General features: G+C 34.6%; 2 protein-coding genes across 3 annotated transcripts; one reads left to right on the forward strand and one right to left on the reverse strand.

Moving 5' to 3' along the window:
* Positions 1 to 6178: 6178 nt before the first annotated feature.
* On the forward strand, positions 6179 to 10962 carry LOC103874801 (alpha-humulene/(-)-(E)-beta-caryophyllene synthase). 2 transcript variants are annotated; one of them, XR_004448605.1, is made up of 8 exons: positions 6179 to 6333; positions 6468 to 6750; positions 8795 to 9170; positions 9248 to 9466; positions 9571 to 9709; positions 9801 to 10049; positions 10419 to 10807; positions 10846 to 10958. XR_004448605.1 is itself a non-coding variant. In XM_009153239.3 (7 exons), the coding sequence occupies exons 1-7, from the start codon at positions 6241 to 6243 to the stop codon at positions 10707 to 10709; spliced, it is 1650 nt and encodes a 549-aa protein (XP_009151487.2). In that variant the 5' UTR covers positions 6179 to 6240; the 3' UTR covers positions 10710 to 10962. The 2 variants fall into 2 exon arrangements, 1 of the variants encoding a protein (XP_009151487.2); XM_009153239.3 differs by having other exon boundaries at positions 10419 to 10962.
* Positions 10963 to 11322: 360 nt separating this feature from the next.
* LOC103874261 (ferric reduction oxidase 4) lies at positions 11323 to 16732 on the reverse strand (the record flags this gene model as incomplete). The annotated part of the gene is given in 9 exon segments (XM_033273679.1): positions 11323 to 11594; positions 11680 to 12404; positions 13324 to 13326; positions 13898 to 14132; positions 14650 to 14977; positions 15292 to 15526; positions 16033 to 16212; positions 16302 to 16398; positions 16489 to 16732. Coding segments are annotated over 9 exon segments (2190 nt in total), but the record flags the coding sequence as incomplete, so codon positions are not given.
* Positions 16733 to 17097: the final 365 nt, after the last annotated feature.

Genomic DNA, 17097 nt, shown 5'->3' on the forward strand with positions numbered 1-17097 from the left:
AAGTCTTACCAAGAAGGAATTGGTTTATGGGGGTGGTCTCTTTTGTGTCAAAAATATTGTCCTATCTATGGCAAGTTAGTCTGGATGATGAGGGTGGGGAAAGATGAAATTGTGATGATTATTGTGGCTTTTATTAAGATATGGAATAAAATTGGAATTTTAAGTTTGTTGTGGTGTTTTCTTGTTGTATGCGTACATGTATTGTACGTGTAAGGGTGGACTATTTGGTTTGGAGATATGGCTTTGGGAGTTGGCTTATACCGGGTCTATTATATATGGTATTTGCTTTGGTTTGGTATGGAACTATGGAGGCTTTGGGTTCATTGGCAACTATGATTTTAGGTATCATGGTGCAAATTTGTTTGAGATCAAGGAGATGGGAAATGCAAAGTACATTAGGACATGATGAAGACGTTCTTAAATTCTTCTCTTTTGGGGGTTCATACCCTTTGTGGTTTTTATGAATTATTTAATGGGTTGTCTTTGGTAGGCCTAGTTGCTAGAGATAAATTTAGATGGAATTATGGTCTTAGTGATAAGTTTCTTTGTCATGATATCCGTAAATATTTAAATACACGGAAATGGTCTTACGGGTCTAATGGTATGTTTTATAAATATAGCTGGTTTGCTAAGCGATTGATAAATCTTGTACATTTATTTGATCTATTGGTATTTTTCAGAGAGAACCGTGATGGTTTAGATATATATAATATGTATCTTGCTCTGATGGGTTTATGGAATGATGGCAAGGAGTCATCGGCAATTTGGAAAAATGGGCTTCGATGGTGTGGTCATGATCCTGATGGGTTTAGTGATACACTTAATGGGGTTTGAGTACGGGATTTATGGTTTACAGGCACCTGGTATTATAAGACTGTTGAGTATCATTAAACTCCAGTCTTCTGGCTCGAAAGGGCAAAACCAGTATCTTTATATATGAAAATATTAAGTTGGAATTGTAGAGGTCTTGGAAGTCACTGGACAAAAAGTTATCTTCGGGAAATATGGCATCAAAACAAACCAGATTTTTATTTTTATCAGAAACGAAACAGGATTTTGGATTAGTACAAGGATTTCAATTTCACTTTGGTTATGACAATCTGGCTATGGTGGATCCAATTGGGAGAAGTGGTGGTTTAGCTCTCTATTATAACAATGAGTTCCAAGTTAAAATTTTATATTCTAGTAATAGAATGATTGATGTTGAGGCTGTGGTCAAAGGGAAACAAGTTTTCCTTACATTTGTATATGGAGAACCGGATCAGAAACTAAGGGAACAAGTTTGGGAGCGATTAACCCGGTATGGGTTATCTAGGTCGGATCCTTGGTTTATTATAGGAGATCTAAATGAGATTACTGGGAATCATGAAAAGGATGGGGTTCTTTACGATGTGCAACATCTTTTATTCCTTTTAACAATATGATACGGAATAGTGGGTTATTAGAATTCCCGGTTCGAGGTAGTAAAATGTCATGGCAAGGCCGGAGAGGCAAAGGGAAAGGAGCGGTGATAGTCAGATGTAGACTGGATAGAGCCTTAGCTAATGAGGAATGGCACACACTGTTTCCAGTTTCTTATACAGAATACCTGATGATGGTGGGATCAGATCATCACCCTGTAATTGTTTTTTTGGAAGACAAACCATCAAAGAGAAGAAGGGGACAATTTAGGTTTGATAAGAGGTGGTTAGGCCAAGAGGGGCTAATGGAGTCAATCGTATCGGGCTGGACAGAATCTAGGACAGGTCAATCAGAGGATTTTATTACTAAAATTAGTAACTGCCGTCATGAGATCTCCTCTTGGCGGAAGGAGAATCAACCATATGGAAAGGAAAAAATCCATAATCTTCAACAAGCTTTGGAAGAGGTACAAACAGATAACAACAGATCACAAGAGGAGATTATTGAGATTTCCAGGAAATTACAAGAGGCCTATAAGGATGAGGAAGAGTATTGGCATCAGAAGAGTCGGAATATGTGGCATTAAACAGATAACACAAAATTTTATGATGCTTTGACAAAGCAACGACGCATTCGAAATAAAATAGTTGGCCTTCATGATGATACGGGTAAATGGATTACAGATGAGAATGGTGTTGAAAACGTGGCGGTAAATTATTTTGAGGGTTTGTTTCATTCTACTAATCCTACTGAGTTTGATAGCTTTCTCGAAGAGATAGGACCAACAATTTCTTTACAGATGAATCAAATGCTACTACGGTTAGCAACGGAGGAAGAAGTCAGACAAGCACTATTTATGATGCATCCGGAAAAGGCGCCAGGGCCGGATGGGATGACAGCTCTCTTTTTTCAACATTCTTGGCATGTTATTAAAACAGATGTGGTGGAGCTGGTGAATAATTTTTTGATTACAAGCGATCTGGATCCAAGGATAAATTTAACTAATATTTGTATGATACCAAAATTGGAGAGGCCGACAAGGATGACGGGACTAAGGACGATAAGTCTTTGTAATGTTGGATACAAGATTATATCGAAAGTTTTGTGTCAAAGATTGAAAAGTTGTCTTCCAAGGTTAATTTCGGAAACACAATCGGCTTTTGTGGCAGGAAGGCTAATTTCGGATAATATTCTTATTGCACATGAAATGTTTCATGGTTTGAGAGCCAATAAGTCTTGTCAGAATAATTTCATGGTAATAAAAACAGATATGAGCAAGGCTTATGATCGGATAGAGTGGAATTTCATTGAGGCTCTCCTTCACAAAATGGGTTTTGATTCTCACTGGATCAAATTAATGCGCAAATGTATCTCCTCAGTCCAATACAGGGTTCTTATCAATGGGCAACCTCGGGGTCTTATAACCCCCCAGCGAGGTTTACGGCAAGGGGATCTCTTATCTCTTTATTTATTTATTATGTGTACAGAGGCATTAATTTCAAATATTAAAAAGGCGGAGCAGATGAAACAATTAACTGGTATGAAAGTGGCAAGAGCTTGCCCTGCAATCTCTCATCTGTTATTTGCAGATGATAGTTTGTTTTTCTGCAAGGCAAAAAAGGAAGAGTGTCGGACTATTCTCAGAATTCTAAAGGAATACGAAACTGTCTCAGGGCAACAAATTAATTTTCAGAAATCTTCCATTCAATTTGGACATAAGATTGAAGAGACTAGTCGTCAAGAATTGAGGGATATTTTGGGAATCCAGAATTTAGGTAGAATCTGATCTTATTTAGGACTACCGGAAAGTCTAGGTGGTTCTAAAGTACAAGTGTTTGGCTTCGTACAAGAAAGGCTGAATAGTAGGGTTAATGGATGGACCTTTCGTTTTTTTACCAAGGGTGGAAAAGAGGTGATTATTAAATCAGTGATTACGGCTTTGCCAAACCATGTGATGTATGTGTACCGGTTGCCGAAACCTACAGTGAAGAAGCTCACAGGTGCAGTCGCCCAATTTTGGTGGAGTCCAGGAGGTAGCACAAGAGGTATGCATTGGAAATCATGGGATAAAGTGTGTGCCCATAAAGACAATGGTGGGCTGGGTTTTAAGGATTTGACTGATTTTAATACGACAATGCTTGGGAAACAGTTGTGGCGGCTGATCGAGAAGCCAAATTCTTTTTTTGTTCGAGTCTTCAAAGGACAGTATTACAGGAATTCTTCACCCCTGGAACCGATTCGCTCATACTCCCCGTCATATGGCTGGAGGAGTATTATTTCTGCTAGATCTCTGGTTTATAAACGACTAATTAAAAGGGTTGGAACAGGATCATCTATTTCAGTATGGAATGACCCTTGGCTCCCATCCACTCGCCCGAGACCAGCCAACAAAAACTTTCATAATAGTTACCCGGACCTCACTGTAGATTATCTCATTAATCAAGGATCACGCACATGGAATGTACAGGCAATTAGGAACTTGGTGGAGCCACAAGATGCAAAAATAATTGAGAGTATACCGTTGCGTAGAAATCAATTGGCAGATAGGAATGGATGGCATTTCACAAAAAATGGAAAATATACGGTACAATCAGGATATCAGGTAGAAAGGATTTATCCTGACAAGGAGAAGCCACCTGATTTTTATGGCCCTAATGTGGATATCCTTAAGGCACACTGTTGGAAGGTGAGGTGTCCTCCGAAGCTAAAACACTTTCTATGGCAGTTGTTGTCTGGTTGTATAGCTGTGACGAAAACATTAAAAGCACGAGGGATACAAGGAGACACCTGCTGTGCCAGGTGCGGAGCTCCGGAGGAATCAATAAACCATGTGTTCTTTGAATTACCTCCAGCACGTCAAGTATGGGCATTATCCAAGATCCCATCAAATCCAAACATTTTTCCAATTGGCTCTCTTTTTGCTAATATGGACCATCTATTTTGGAGAATTAATCCAAAAATGAAGGATCACCAGTTTGCATGGATATTATGGTATATTTGGAAGGGTCGGAACAACAAAGTGTTCAGTAACTTAGATATGGACCCAAGAGACACGCTGAGATTGGCAGAAGTGGAATCAACACTGTGGGCTGAGGCACAAGTTATTAATGATCGTAGGTTGGTACATGAAGTACAGGTAAGGCCTGATATAGGGACCATAGGAAGATGGTGTTTTACGGATGGTTCTTGGAAAGATAAGGATCTTTATTCAGGACAAGGAAGGCATAGTACGCTGCCCGGGTTTGATGGCTTATTGGGGGCACGAAATGTAAGGGCATCCCTCTCACCTCTTCATTCGGAGATGGAGGCATTGATTTGGGCAATGGAATGTATGCGAAATTTAAGGCAGTTTCAGGTTACGTTTGCAACGGAATGTTCTCAACTGGTGAAGATGGTTTCGGAACCAGAGGAATGGCCAGCATTTGAAAGCTACCTGGAAGATATCAAGATTTTGCGACAAAGTTTTGTCAACTGAGAAATCGTTCATGTTCCTAGGACGGAGAACAAAAGGGTGGATAGCTTGGCACGGAGTGCTCGGCAACAACCGTCTTTCGTCGTGCACATGGATGTAGTTTTACCACCTTGGTTTACAGAGTCTACATGAGTCTGTAAATGTTTGCTGTCAAAAAAAAAAAATATCATCGTTCGCTTATTTACATAAGAATCTTTTCATTATTATTCATGATTAACTCTACAAAATACAAAATACAGTAAAATTTCTATAAACCAATAATATTGACACTATGATATTATATTAATTTATAGAATTATTAATTTATAATTTTTTTTTTGCATTTTAAGATATATTTTCAAAAGAAGAAAAATGATTGATTTTAGTGTAAATAAATTAATTTTTTCTTTTTCGAAATTCTACATTTTATATATGTTTGTGTTAGGGGAAATTACATGTTTACCAATTTCATGGTACCACTTTTTATTTTTACCATCACTAATAAGACATTTTCAAAAATACCTTTTTCATTAAGTGGCAAAAAAACTCTTATGCATTTGTTATTTATATATATAATAAATCATTATTTAAATAAAAATAATAAAAAAAAATTAAAATTAAAAATTAAAAAAATTTAAAAAAAAAATTCGAACTTTTTCATAAAAAAAAAATTTTGAATTTTTTTTCGAATTTTTTTTTATTTTTCAAATTTCTTTTTGAAAAACAAAAATTATGTTTGAAACTATTTTTAAAATTTTTTTATATATTATTTAAGTATTTATATATTTATTAGAATCATAAATTTCACATTTCAAAAACCCTACCCCACCCCTCAACTTTAAACCCTAAGTCTAGATTATTTAACCTTAAGGGTATAATTGTATTTTACCCTTCATTAAAAGTGAGGGTAAAAGTGGTTAGTGTAAACATGAAAAGTGGTACTATGAATGTGGTATTTGTGACAATTTTTCTTTGTTATATTATTTGATGTATATAAATTATGCTTCGTAGAGTTTAATATGATTTTTGATATAATTTTCTTTTAAAACTAAGTTAAAATATTAAACTCTCAATTATAAACGTAAAAACCCAAACATTGAAATTGAAATGTTATTCACACATGGAACACAAATACAAAATGTCAATAAATAAAAGTTATAATCGAAAGAATACTTCCATCATACTTTAGTACTATATTAAATTCAAATTTCTCTACCTAAAATTAATTGTTGATAAATGAATTGACATATTTCTTTTGTATATATTAGTTAAGATATGTTTTTACATCTTTGTCCCTAATATATAGTTTAGAGTTTCTTATATATATGGATAGAGCTCACTCGTTAACTTAAAGCATTCTGAAACCACAAGTGATTGCTAACTTAAACATGAGCATGGAGAGTGAAGTCCACCGTCCGCTAGCTGATTATTCAGCAAACATCTGGGAAGATATCTTAACACAGTTCTCAAAGTCCGAGCTTGTACGTATATTCTTCCATATTATTCAATTCAAGCATCACATATGCACGCATAGCATCCTCAGGCTATTGTCATTTTTTTTTTGGCCTATTGTGAGTTGATTCACTTATGCATTTATATTCCTATTTCCATGTAGGAAACTACTGATACGTTAAAAGAAAAGCATAGTACTCTAAAGGAGGCTGTGACAGAATCATTTATGGCTTCAAAAGAGAATCCGATAGAGAACATCAAGTTCATCGACGCTCTATGTCGCCTTGGTATCTCATATCATTTTGAGATAGACATCATAGAGCAGTTGGGATATGCAATTAATAGTCTTGATTTTAATCAGTTGATACGTCGTGATGAATGCGATTTGTACACAGTTGGGCTGCTTTTCCAAGTTTTCAGGCAATTCGGGTTCAAACTTTCCGCTGGTAATTATTTTTATTTGGGAAAATTGCTAAAACGGAACAAATTTAGCATAGTTATCATTTTGGTATAAAACCAATTTTGTCCATTTTATCTTTCTTTTACCTTTTTCTTTTCTGAAATTTAATGAAATGAATAGTTTTATGAATTAAAAAATTATTAAAAATATAAAGAATTAATAAAACACCGATATACACAAATATATTTATTTTTTTGGTTGAAAAACTTGATAAATAATATTTATAAATTTTGTTCTACTAAAAGTAGAATTCGTCTTCTACGGAAAATGAGTTAGTAGAAAACGAATTCCCGAATAAACAAGTTTATCTACTTTTTCTAGAACGAAAAATTTACTTTTAATTAAAATTCTAAATATTGAGAATGCGAATTCTACTAATTGTAAAGATATATACTTTTCTCTCAAAAGCCATTTTTACTTTTATGAAATATTCTAAAATTTCCGGAATGCGAAATCTAAATACAACACGTAAGTCTACATGAGGTAGAAATTGCATTCAAGATTTTTGTCATAGTTCTACTCATTGTATAAGGTGCCTTTTACGGATAAGAAAACCTGTTTTTCGAAAATTAAGGAAGTTAATGTTAAGAAAATATTCTAAAAATATTCTAACTTCCCAAAATGTGTTTTGATCGATTAAAAAAACCGATTTTTCCTTTTCTTCTTAATCAATCAATGATTTCTCCATAGTTTGTCTTGTGATTTTCACAAACTCTTGTTCTATGATGCATATATATAAAACATGTGATGTTTGAGAATCTGGTGCAACTATGGGATGAGTTTTTTTGGTTGATGACAAAGTGGATAGACTACTCTTATTGGAATCAAGTTCTATCTTAGAAGATTTAAAAAGAATGGTTGTGGAGGATTTTGATATAGAAGAAGATTAGGGTTAGTAGGGATATTTGGTTCCGTACTTCAGTGTCTTTTGTTTCATTTTAAATTGTTTTAACATTTCTTTTGCCTTTCTAAAACATTTTATTTTTATCTTTTTTTATTAAACTTTTTAAAATGGTTTTAATGTATGTTTAATTTGATTAATGAAAGGTTAGTTTTGGCATTATGAAAAATATTATACTATAGAGACAACTTAGTGATGTTATTATACTAAGGGGACAACCATCCTAAATTTTTGTTCCGTTTTTGCAATTTTCCTTTTTTATTTTATATTTCCTCTATTCAAAACGATGGATAATTTAAAATTTCACACATATTAATAGAATATATAAAATCTTAATTATCAATGTATAGTCATTTGGGATTCTCTATTTTTTATAATTCTAAACCAATAACTATTCAATAAATTCAATTTTTTTAAGCTTACAATTAATCATTACTATGTGATTATCGCGATCATGCATGTGTACAAATATTTTTTTTTTTAAAAATTAATAGTAACTAAATTTTTGTAATTTATATGAATAAAGTAAATAAAATATTATTCTTAATAATAAAATTTTGTTTTAATTAGACCTTTAAATAATAATTATTGTGTAAATTTGGATTGGTTCAATTACACATTGTTTAAGTATATTGAATAGCAAATATTCTTCTGAAGTGAGTCACAACTGTTTTTTTGTTTTGTTCTGAATAGCTAACTTCGGATTCAGTTTTTATTGTATTTAGCTTGATTCTTAGTTTTATATTAAATTATATATATATATATATATTGTAAGTATTTATATTTTAATAGGTTTTCAAAATAATATATGATCTGTTTATATATTAAACTATATTTCTTTTTCTAAAATTTGCTCAAAAGAAATAAACTGATTTACCATCTTAAGAATGAACGTGAGTGCAACACGTAAGAAACTGATTTTTCAAATAATATTATACAGTTTAGTTGATAAAAAATATATTAAAAATAGAAAAATACATCTTTTTGAAACACTTTTTTCTTTCTAAAATATGGATTTATCATTTATGAAACCGAGAGAACATAATTTTCAAATAAAATATATTAATAAATAACACTGCAACTTTGGATGATTTTCATTTAATCCAAGTTAAAATTTATACATCTCAAGATGTGTTTGAGAAGTTCAAGGGCGAGGATGGGAAGTTTAAAGAACACTTAGTGGCAGATGCAAGCGGTATATTAAGCTTGTATGAAGCTTCACAATGGAACACTCGTGGAGAAGATATCATCGACCAAGCTCTCGCTTTTTCAAGCTGTCACTTAAAAGCAATGTCATTTCAATCTATCCCCCAGCATCTTGCAGTACGCATCAAGAATGCTCTAAAGCATCCTTACCACAAAGGCATCTCAAGGATAGAAACGAGGAAATATATCTCATACTACGAGGCAGAAGAGAAGCGTGACGCAGTTTTACTTGAGTTTGCAAAGATAGATTTTAATATGCTCCAAATGTTGCACCGCACAGAGCTTGCTTGCGTAACAAGGTAACTATATGAGCTACTCAACGCATGTAAGTAGTATGTGACATGAAGTTGATCTTTTTTTTACCATTACAATTCAGGTGGTACGAAGAAATGGAAATTAAATCTAAAGTAACATACACAAGGCATAGAGTAGCAGAGGCGTACTTGTGGTCAATTGGGGCATATTTCGAGCCTCAATATTCTCAAGCACGAGTTAAAACAGCTGTTGCACTAATCATATTCACAATGCTTGATGATACGTATGATGCCTATGGCACAATGGAGGAACTTGAGATTTTCTCAGATGCAATAGAAAAGTACTCCATTTGCAAAACAAAAATTAAAATACAATAAACCATGTACTGTAGAATTTTAATTTTCTTTATGGCTATGATTAATACGATATGGTTGGCTTTAATAGGTGGCTTCCCGCTCCGCCTAACATGATACCTGAGAGCATGAAGTACGTGTACCGTATCATGGTAGATTTCTATGAAAAACTTGATGAGGAATTTGAGAACGAAGGAAGGTCAGGTTGTGGCTTTCATCTTAAGAAATCAGTTAAGACCACAAGAATCAACCTTCAATACCATTTTGTTTTATATATATATATATATATATATTCAGACCTGATGAATTACTTACAATCAGTTGAAGACAACGGCGAATGGATATATGCAAGAGGCAAAGTGGTTGAAAGAAGACTACACTGCTACATTTGACGAGTATAAAGAGAATGCGATAGTGAGTTCCGGTTACTATCCCTTGATTGCAATGACCTTCGCAGGAATGGGAGATGTCGCAAATCTTGATGCTTTTGAATGGTTAAGCTCAAACCCTAAAATTAGGGTAGCTTCAGAGAAAATCAGTCGATTCACAGATGACATTTCTAGCTACGAGGTGAGCAATTAATATTTTATTATTTGAATTTTGTCAATGACCAAACGCGAATTAAGTTATAAGGAAGCAAATGAAGCAAAACCAATCGAATCAAATACATGTTTAAGGTTTGTATATTAATTATGTGAATGATAAGTTTACAATCCTTACATATGTATTTATACTATTCGCAAAATCCGATATTTCTTTTCTCTTTAGAAAAATATATTTATACTAATAAAGTAATTTTTTAAAAATTCAAACGAATGTTGCTTTCTACTAGTGTACATAAATATAAGTCAATTTCAGAATCAACGAGTTTGTATAGTCCTAACTGTATATATATGTTTATTAATTGAATACATTTGACAAATATATTATGGTTTGCAGTTTGAACGAAAAAGGGAGCATGTAGCAACGGCTATTGAGTGCTATATGAAGCAATTTGGTGTTTCCAAGGAACAAGCAGTGGAAGGAATAAATATCATGCTTTCTGATGCATGGAAAGACATGAACCAAGAGCTAATGAGGCCTCACTCATGTCCTTTCCCTCTTTTGATGCGAATTTTTAACCTATGCCGTGTCGTCGATGTATTCTATAGGTACCAAGATTGTTACACCCACCCTGAGTTCCTGAAAGAGCACATCGTCTCCTTGTTCATTGAAGACATACCCATTTAAAAACATCACTGTGGAGTAATTCATCACAAAATGATGGTCAAATAAATATCTCGACACTTAAACCGTGCCGCTCTCAACATATATGCCATTTGTTGTATACTGTATGTGGTTGTATTGTTTTTTTTTTCTATGTCAAGTGTGGTTGTAATGCTGGTAGTACATCCATTTCTGTTTCTATTTTATTTTTATTTATGTTGGTTAATCCATTTGTGTTTGAATAATTATTTGCATGAGTTGATTTTTTTTTTATCAAGTGTTTTTTTAACCCAGCTGGGAAATTACAAAATAGGTAATTTTTGAAGTCAAATGATCACATTGAAACAAAACTAACATAAAAATGTTCTGATATTAAGTATGTATTTTTTTATTGTGACACAAAGCCTTTTGATGATAAAAAATCACAGATAGATCACGTCTATATAATTGGGAAGAATTATTTTCTCAATTTCTAATTTTATGGACAGTAAATAAAGAAAAGTGATGTTTCTAGCATGCTTAACCCTCAAGACTTTTAGTTAGCCACAACTCACAAGCTCTTCAAAAATATTGTTATCCCTCAACCACCGCGAGACGATGATGATCCCATAAATGATGTTGATAATGATGTGGATGCTGGATAACATAAGTATATATTAATATTCCATTTTTGCATTGCATTAAGAGAAAATTAAACAGCAAATCATAATAAACACCACAGGATCATATTACAATATAAAATAACATAGTTAGAACATTGAATCAATCACCAGTTGAAACTAATTGCCTCAAAGTGAAGGTTTTTAGCTAAACCAGATGAGCATATCCTTGCCACCTCATGCCTCATCTTTCTTGGCCCACACACCATCACTCCAACGTCTTCTGAACCTTCTGCCTCAAACAGAATTTCTGCAAAACAGTAGCGTTCAACTATCATATTCATGTTTATATGTACATTCAAATAAACCATTTGTGGGCATGCAAGATGACTTACTTTTCAGATTAGGTTTGGAACCGAAATGAACTGAAGTGGCATGTACTATAGACTGATACGGAACGCTCTCGAGCTCTCTCTCGTGGCCGCAGAACCATGAACCTGGAGAAGACGTAGGCGTCTGAATATCTACGCTCTGTACTTGCTTCTTGGACTCTTTTTCTCCTTCCTTGTTCTGTTTCTTGCGCCACAAGAAAACTATGCTTGAAGCAATGAAAATACAGACGCAACCTAGGAACATGTCCCAGAGCCCTCTATAGGAGAAATTGTAGATACTTCCTGTGTTATGATCAACAGGGTATATATAATAGCGTGTGACAATCGCTATGAGCAAGAGAAACATGACAAATGATGATAAGATCACCACTCCGAGCCAGAGTAAGTTGTTGGGTCCAAGGACAGGTGAGATGGGAGAGTCTAGAGGATGCGGTTTAAACCACTTTTTCTGCAAAAATCTGTGATCATTATCTGTCTCTGGCTTCTTGTCTTCTTGTGTTATATAGGCCTCGATCCGCAGATTCAGCCTAGAAATGTCTTAGACTGAAATATCTGATGGGAATATTATGTCTAAAAACGCAAGATCATGGTAGTGTTTAAAGGCACAAACAAGAAGAACATCTGGTAGTTTTGGGCTTTGGCTTTGGCTCTGGAATATGAGTTCTCTGATAACGGAAATGAAGGGAGTAATTCCACTTCCCCCGCTCACCAGGATCAGTGAGTCATGCCTTTACAAAATGAGAACGATTTAGAAAACATAATGGTAAGAAACTGAATGAAGACCTTGTAAGTACTCGTGCCTCAAATCTATGGAGTTAGGGCCATAAGGACCTTCAGTAGAAACCTCCAGAGAATCGATGGAAGAAGAGATATGGGTGTAAAGCTTCTTAGTCCAACTTCCTTGTCTTCTGATGACAACACTCAGTGTATCTTTCTCCAAGTTGCTGCTTGAAGTTATTGTGAATGGATGCCATCGAAGCTTGGAAATGCTCGGAACATGTAGAAACAATATGCTCGTTGGTGTATAATGTAGTCCTATAGTTAGATTGTTACAATGTGTTAGAATAATTTGGTTGAAAACGTGAAGCATCTCTCTCTCTTAAACATGGCACTCTAGCCCAAGTTTATTGTTCTTGCGTTTAAATCAAACACGACTATAGTTTTGATTGTTTCAACCGAAAATATTTGTGTTTGGTTATGCTTACATTGAATAAACTCAACACTTGAAAAAATTGTATTAAAAAATTCTGCAAACTGTAGACCTTAAAAAGTAAATTAGAATATTTCATTTAGCGTTTAAAAAAAAACTGTTGTGGTTTCATTTGAACGTAAACGTAAATGGATGAACTAGATATAAACCTGGTATTTTGGCGAAAGTGAGCTCGAGATTGTCTGAAGGTAAGATCTGAGCTGAGACAAGTCTAGATCTCTAGGTGGATTGCAAAAACCTCAAGTAGCGGTCAATGAAGAAGAGGAAGATGTTGGGCAAGATCATGCATAGCCACGAGTCTCCAACATGGATCACGTAGAATATTATGTAGAGACCGTATAGATGGTGAGTGTAGAAGAAAATCTCAAACTTCTTTCGTCTGTAGTATGGTAAACTCGTCACCCACATGGCTATTCCAATCACCATCGCTATTGTACCGGCTAGATTAGGCACATATGTCGGATTCCATGCAAACGCCTTCACATGTATAAGAACCAAAAAAATTATTTTAAAATATCAGTTTCGGAATAGAATAGCTACATAACATCCTTTTTTTTAAATTAATTTTGATTTGTTAACAATACTAAAAATATAAGATGGAGTTAGAAATAACGGATACCTCCAATCAACTTATTGATCATGGCCCAGTAGATAAGGAAAGCGACGGTGTGAACGAGGAAGAGAAAGTTTCAGATATGTCCGAGCCAAATGTGATATTTGATGCTTGACTCGGAAGTCAACCCGAGAAGTGGCAGAATCGTTGAGGCTCTTGTCACGGGGAAGAACAAAAGGGCCCAACAGTAGTGACTAAAGGCACAAACAAGAAGAACATCTGGTAGTTTTGGGCTTTGGCTTTGGCTCTGGAATATGAGTTCTCTGATAACGGAAATGAAGGGAGTAATTCCACTTCCCCCGCTCACCAGGATCAGTGAGTCATGCCTTTACAAAATGAGAACGATTTAGAAAACATAATGGTAAGAAACTGAATGAAGACCTTGTAAGTACTCGTACCTCAAATCTATGGAGTTAGGGCCATAAGGACCTTCAGTAGAAACCTCCAGAGAATCGATGGAAGAAGAGATATGGGTGTAAAGCTTTTGAGTCCAACTTCCCTGTCTTCTGATGACAACACTCAGTGTATCTTTCTCCAAGTTGCAGCTTGAAGTTATTGTGAATGGATGCCATTGAAGCTTGGAAATGCTCGGAACATATAGAAACAATATGCTCGTTGGTGTATAATGTAGTCCTATAGTTATATTGTTAGAATAATTTGGTTGAAAACGTGAAGCATCTCTCTCTTAAACATGGCACTCTAGCCCAAGTTATTGTTCTTGCGTTTAGATCAAACACGACTATAGTTTTGATTGTTTCAACCGAAAATATTTGTGTTTGATTATGCGTAAAGATCTTATATATACATTGAATAAACTCACAGGACCGGTCCTTGGCAAAGCCTAACGAAACATTGGCCTTAGGCCCCCAAAATTTTTGAAAAGAATTACATAGAAAAAAGCTTTCAAAATTTTTTTTTAGACCCTCAAATTTACCAAAAAAATTTTTTAGCTGAAATTTTTTTAAAACCCGTCTACAGGCCTCTAAATCTTAGGACCGGCCCTGTAAACTCAACACTTAAAAAAAATTCTATTAAGAAAATCTGCAAACTGTAGACCTAAAAAGAAAATTAGAATATTTCATTTTGCGTTTAGAAAAACTGTTGTGGTTTCATTTGAACGTAAACGTAGATGAATGAACTAGCTATAAACCTGGTGTTTTGGCGAAAGTGAGCTCGAGGTTGTCTGAAGGTAAGATCCGAGCAGAGACAAGTCTAGATCTCTTGGTGGATTGCAAAAACCTCAAGTAGCGGTCAATGAAGAAGAGGAAGATGTTGGGCAAGATCATGCATAGCCACGAGTCTCCAACATGGATCACGTAGAATATTACGTAGGGACCGTATAGATGGTGAGTGTAGAAGAAAATCTCAAACTTCTTTCGTCTGTAGTATGGTAAACTCGTCACCCACATGGCTATTCCAATCACCATAGCTATTGTACCCGCTAGATTAGGCACATATGTCGGATTCCATGCAAACGTCTTTATATGTATAAGAAAAAAAATCATTTTAAAATTCAATTTTGGAATAGAAGAGCGACATAACATCTTTATCTCGAAAGAGCTTCAATATTTTTTCAAGTTCTTTTAGATAATGGACCGCTCCTCTAGGTTTCACAGATACTAAAGTCTCCTTGGTAAACCACACCCAGATCAAAGCCTAAGTATCAAATCGGATTATATGGCTATACAAAAGTTACACCCTTATTGGCCCTAGAGCCGAGGCTACTGAGATTCAATATTTTGATTTGGTGAAAATATAAAAATATAAGATTTAAGTTAGAAATAACGAATACCTCCATCAACTTATTGATCATGGCCCAGTAGATAAGGAACACGACGGTGTGAACAAGGAAGAGAAAGTTTGAGATATGTCCGAGCCAAATGTGATATTTGATGCTTGACTCAGAAGTCAACCCGACAAGCGGCAGAATCGTAGAGGCTCTTGTAACGGGGAAGAACAAAAAGGCCCAACAGTAGTGGCCGACGTATCCTATTCTCAGACCAAACGCCCTAAACTTTGCCTGCCATCTGCCCCATTTCACTCGATGTTTTATACGCTTAATTTTTTTTAGCTAAGAAATGCTTTATACTTTTAATCAATTAGTTTTTTAATCTTCTTAAACAAACGGGAGAACCTACACCGAAACACAATAGTTGTAGCCACCCGGTCCGGAGCACAAGCAAAGGAACCGGCTTAGGGCATCCCAACTTTTACAAAAAAAATTTAGTTGTATATAGGGCATTATAAAAAAATTGTATGAAGAATGGACATAAATTTGTATTTTTGATAGGGCATTACAAGTTTTTTTCTAAAAGTTAGACCGGCCCTACTTGTAGGAACCCGTGAAATACTTGGATATTCTTAACTTGAAAACCTACATATATAGTGGCTAACCATAATTGAAATTATAATTAGAGAACTAGAACCAGACCATCACAAATTGTTTTTTGATTTGGATATCTGAAGGTATTCAAGTAAAAAGCAAAGTAGAATAAGAACAACAGAGAGTTAAAGTAGGAAACACAAAACTTACATTTTTGCATTGTCGTCGTTATGAAGACTGAAGTGGTAGCTAAGGTAGAGATAATTGGCGAGAGCCCAAGCCAAAAGAGCTACAAACAATAGAGAAAAAGTAAACTCGGTGGCTGTCACTATACCCAGTGGGTTCATCACCATCATCACCCTCCCCATTCTCCCTTTTATCTTCCATTTGCTGCATTTATACGAATAAGAATCTGATTTGTTACAAAGATTTAGGAAATATAGTCAATAATAAAACAATGGAATTATAACAACCCAAACCTTTGAGTTTGCGTGGGCTTCTTCTGGATATGCAAATAAACACTACTCAGAACCGCAATGAACATCATTGGAACGGTAAGAAGCACTAGATTTATGCCTACACACATTCATCAGGATAAACAATAAACACTCAGAAATAAATAAAAAAGGTATATATATCAAAAGAAAGAAACTCTCAACTTAATACCTTGAGGACCAAAATAAGTAGTATTGAGATACTTAGCCATTTTGGGCGTCCACTTGTTTTTGAAAATGTTTGTTGAAACCATAATCCAAACAAAAATCCATCCAACAAATGCAATCAACATTAACATCTTCAGAATGTTTCTCATATTCCCCAATATCCCTTTATTGTATCCACAGTATCTGATGTAAAGCGTATGTTGATGTGTGAAATTTTCTTTTTTTGGGGTTCTATGCTTTTGGATTTCTTATTTATAGAGGATACAAGAGGGCGATAACGTAATTGTGTATTTTTATATAAGTCTTAATTATCAGTACTAGGTGTTATCTAAGAAGTAAGATGTGATCACTTCCTTTGCTTTTAATTATCTTATCTCCCTACAGTTCATTGCTGGCACAGAATATATACAGAATATATAATTTAATATATATGCACAACTGGTAATTACATAAGGCATATATCGTAAATGTGCTGCCTGCAAATTATTGTATCAGAATTGATATAGATACATGTTTTGCCAAACATAGAACTGGTTTATGAAATTGAAAGCGTTCCTTGATCATTTTGTATATATTTCAGCTTCCATTGATTATTACTTCTTAAACTCAAGAA

The sequence above is a fragment of the Brassica rapa genome, chromosome A06, assembly GCF_000309985.2.
Source record: "Brassica rapa cultivar Chiifu-401-42 chromosome A06, CAAS_Brap_v3.01, whole genome shotgun sequence".
NCBI classification, from domain to species: Eukaryota; Viridiplantae; Streptophyta; class Magnoliopsida; order Brassicales; family Brassicaceae; genus Brassica; species Brassica rapa.

Excerpts from the sequence above, each read along its gene's own strand:
- LOC103874801 (XM_009153239.3), top strand. The coding sequence starts at position 6,241 with ATGAGCATGGAGAGTGAAGTCCACCGTCCGCTAGCTGATTATTCAGCA. Across the intron at positions 6,751-8,794 it reads CGGGTTCAAACTTTCCGCTG|ATGTGTTTGAGAAGTTCAAG; the intron begins GTAATTATTTTT and ends ATACATCTCAAG. Across the intron at positions 9,710-9,800 it reads GCTTTCATCTTAAGAAATCA|TTGAAGACAACGGCGAATGG; the intron begins GTTAAGACCACA and ends ACTTACAATCAG.